Below are 3,067 nucleotides of genomic sequence, written 5' to 3'. Positions count from 1 at the left end.
TACACTAAAGCAATTGTTGAAGCAATTCTACCCAAGCTGGCACAAAACCTGTAATTCCTAATTACGGTTGGATGGAACTCCCCCAGACCAACATTCATGGAGAGAGATCTCTGCTCTCAACCTCCAGCAGTGACCTTGGGGGGTCCCCAGCCAAGGCAGAAATCTCCACACACCTCCCAAGAAGGGTTCTGTGAGAAGAAGCTGCCCCTGGGAAAGGGGACTGGTCCTTTGTGGTAAAAGGGATGGACTGACAGTCACTGCACTCCAGGGGTTGCCTCAGCATCAGGGGGTTCATTCGGGGTGGAAGCGGCAGCCAAAGCTCTTCCCGCAGTCGGGGCACTGGTAGGGCTTCTCTTACTGGTGGGTCCGTTGGTGTCTGGTCAAGGCAGAGCTGTGGGTGAAGCTCTTCCCACACTCCCCACACTTGTAGGGCCTCTCCCCGGTGTGGATGCGCCGGTGGGTGACGAGGGTGGAGTTCTGCTTGAAGCCCTTCCCGCAGTCGGTGCAGCGGAAGGGCCTCTCATCCGTGTGCGTCCGCTCGTGCAGGAGGAGATTGGAGCTGGTCGGAAACCTCTTCCCACATTGCAAGCACTTGTAGGGCCGTTCTCCAGTGTGGATGCGCTGGTGGGTGAGCAGGCCGGATTGCTGCCTGAAGCTCTTCCCACATTCCCCACACTTGTAGGGCCGTTCCCCACTGTGGATGCGCTGGTGTTGGGTCAGGTTGGAGCTCTGCCTGAAGCTCTTCCCACATTCCCCACACTTGTAGGGCCGTTCCCCAGTGTGCGTGTGCTGGTGGGTGAGGAGGTGGAAGCTCTTCCTGAAGCTCTTTCCACATTCCCCACATGTGTAGGGCAGTTCCCCAGAGTGGATGTGCTGGTGGGAAAGGAGGTGGGAGTTTCGGCTGAAGCTCTTCCCACATTCCTTACAAGAATAAGGCCGTTCCCCAGTGTGGATGCGCTTGTGGGTGCGGAGGTTGGAGCAGAAGCTGAAGCTCTTCCCACATTCCCTACACGTGTAGGGTCGTTCCCCCGTGTGGATCTGCTGGTGGGTGAGGAGGTGGGAGCTACAGCTGAAGCTCTTCCCACATTCCCCACACGGGTAGGGCCGTTCCCCAGTGTGGATGCGCTGGTGTTGGATCAAGCCCGAGTTATCACCGAAGCTCTTCCCACATTCCCCACACCTGTAGGGCCACTCCCCGGTGTGGATGTGCTGGTGTCTAATCAGGTTGGAGCTTTTCCTGAAGCTCTTCCCACATTCCAAGCACTGGAAGGGCTTCTCTCTGCTGGGAGGCTGCTCAGGGACCACCAGCTCAGAGCTCCCCCTCAAGCTCCGGCCGCCTTCCCGGCACAGGCTGGCTCTTTCCTCCTCAGAGCACCCTGGGCTGGCTTTGGAGCCCCTCCTGCGGGGGGATCTCCGGCCCTTTTCCTCCCCGCTGCCTTCCTGCGCCGGGGAGCCCTTCAAAACGGCCTCTCCCACCAGGGTCTCACGGGGGGATTTGTCCTCCGCGCTCTCCGTCCTCAGCTCGGGGCCTGGGGCAGGAAGCAAGAAGGACAGGCAGGGGATTTGCCTCCGGCCCACAGGGAAGGCCAAGGACATCCCCCCAACTCCGGCCCCGGCAGGACGGCGGCGCCAGCGGGGTTGTCCTGCAGCCGGGGCCATGCTGGGCTGACAGAGCCAGCACAACACCCGCCCAAAGGGACACTGACTTCCTCCTCACCTGCCTGGGGGGCCCAAGGCATCTTCCTCTTCCTCGCAGCCTCCTCCTCCATCCGCCCAAGCTTTGGGAAGGACAAATCCTGATGGGGGGAAAACAAGGGCTGAGCACGTTGGCTTGGGGGTTCCTCCTAGAACTCACTGGGCGTCCTGTGTCAATAAAACACTCCAAAACACCAAGACTCAGACAATAGCAAGAAGACCCTCGCCCCCCCAAACTGCAAAACGTTACAGCTAAGTCAAAAAATACTCGAAACTATGAACATGCAGCGCAAAAAAATAATCCCAGAAATTCCTCCTCTCTGGTCTCTTCCCTCTGGGGTTCAGAGGGTCTCCCCTGACTGACCCTCTGACTCCTCTGGGGTGTTGGGGGTCCCAAGAGTCCCTTCTCCTCTGACTCTCACCTTCAGGGTGCCATATTCCCAGACATTCTCCCCTTCCACGTTTTCCACTTTGTTGTTCTGGGGATCCCAGGGGTCCCCACTGTCCAGGTTTCCCCTTCTCTATGCCCCACTTTTCAGGCTCCTGGGGGTCCCAGGGCTCCTCCCTCTCTGTGCTCCCCCCTCCAGGCTGCCAGGGGTCCCCCAGCTCCGCCATCTCCCCGCTCCGCCCTCCACACTCGGCAGCTCCCGGGCTCCACACCCACCCCCGGCACTCCAGGGGGCCCCAAACCCGCTGTGTCCCCCCCGCCGGCACCAGGCTGACAATGGAGCCGGCGGGGCCTGACCCAGCAACACCAACCCCCACCGTGGGGGGGACCCACATCCCCCCACCCACCGCCGGGGCTCTGCCCCCAACCCAGCCCGGCACCCCCAAAAAACACCTCCTGCCCACCCCCAAGAGCCACCAGAAGAGGAGAAGCAACAGCAAGAGAACAATCAACCCCCATCCCATGGGTGCCCAGGAAGGGGGAACTCCTCCCAAATATCCTGGGGGAGCGCAGGGGGTCGTGACACACTCGGGCTGCCAGCACAGATTTCCCTGCAAAGTCTGCAGTGGGTCAAGCTCTGCAGAGGAGATTGTGCCACATGCATGGGATTGCAGAGGCTCCCTCGGGTCCCCAGCAGGAATCAGCAACCAGAAAGAGACACAAAAGGTCCCCCCTGAAGAGTTCTGGGGATGTGTCCTGTAGGGAGGGGACAGTGTCACCCCACCAGGGCAGGGTTGGCAAGTGGGAGGCTGCTCCAGGGCTCTGCAAGAGGCCTCGTGCTCTGCTCGGCCCCAGCACTGCCTGGTCCCAACACCCCCGGCTGCCCCCGGCCCTGGGCAGCTCTGCTGCCACAGGCTGTGCCCTCACCGTGGCCCTGCAATGGCCCTGCCTGTCCCTCACCCGTGGCCCTGCCCATGGCCCTGT

At 61.2% G+C, this 3,067-nt stretch overlaps 1 protein-coding gene across 1 annotated transcript; it reads right to left on the bottom strand.

Annotated features, from left to right (window-relative positions):
- Nucleotides 1-291: 291 nt before the first annotated feature.
- Nucleotides 292-2,478, bottom strand: LOC115308094 (zinc finger protein 239-like). Its single transcript, XM_029965721.1, has 2 exons — nucleotides 2,386-2,478; nucleotides 292-1,272 (listed from the first exon to the last, which is right to left on the bottom strand). Exons 1-2 carry the CDS (start codon nucleotides 2,476-2,478, stop codon nucleotides 355-357), a joined length of 1,011 nt encoding a protein of 336 aa, XP_029821581.1. The 3' UTR covers nucleotides 292-354.
- Between the last annotated feature and the right edge of the window lie 589 nt (nucleotides 2,479-3,067).

The sequence above is a fragment of the Manacus vitellinus genome, unplaced genomic scaffold (assembly GCF_001715985.3).
Source record: "Manacus vitellinus isolate BGI_N305 unplaced genomic scaffold, ASM171598v3 ctg7180002429570_pilon, whole genome shotgun sequence".
NCBI classification, from domain to species: domain Eukaryota; kingdom Metazoa; phylum Chordata; class Aves; order Passeriformes; family Pipridae; genus Manacus; species Manacus vitellinus.
Note: the sequence above shows the minus strand (reverse complement) of the source record. Positions and strands in the feature narration are given on the sequence as shown.

What these genes read in the sequence shown, in the direction of transcription:
- LOC115308094 (XM_029965721.1), bottom strand. Translation starts at nt 2,478, where the DNA reads ATGTGGGTCCCCCCCACGGTGGGGGTTGGTGTTGCTGGGTCAGGCCCC. An exon ending in CGGCGGGGGGGACACAGCGG is followed by an intron (nt 1,273 to 2,385) that starts GTTTGGGGCCCC and finishes AGCAGAGAGAAG; the next exon opens with CCCTTCCAGTGCTTGGAATG.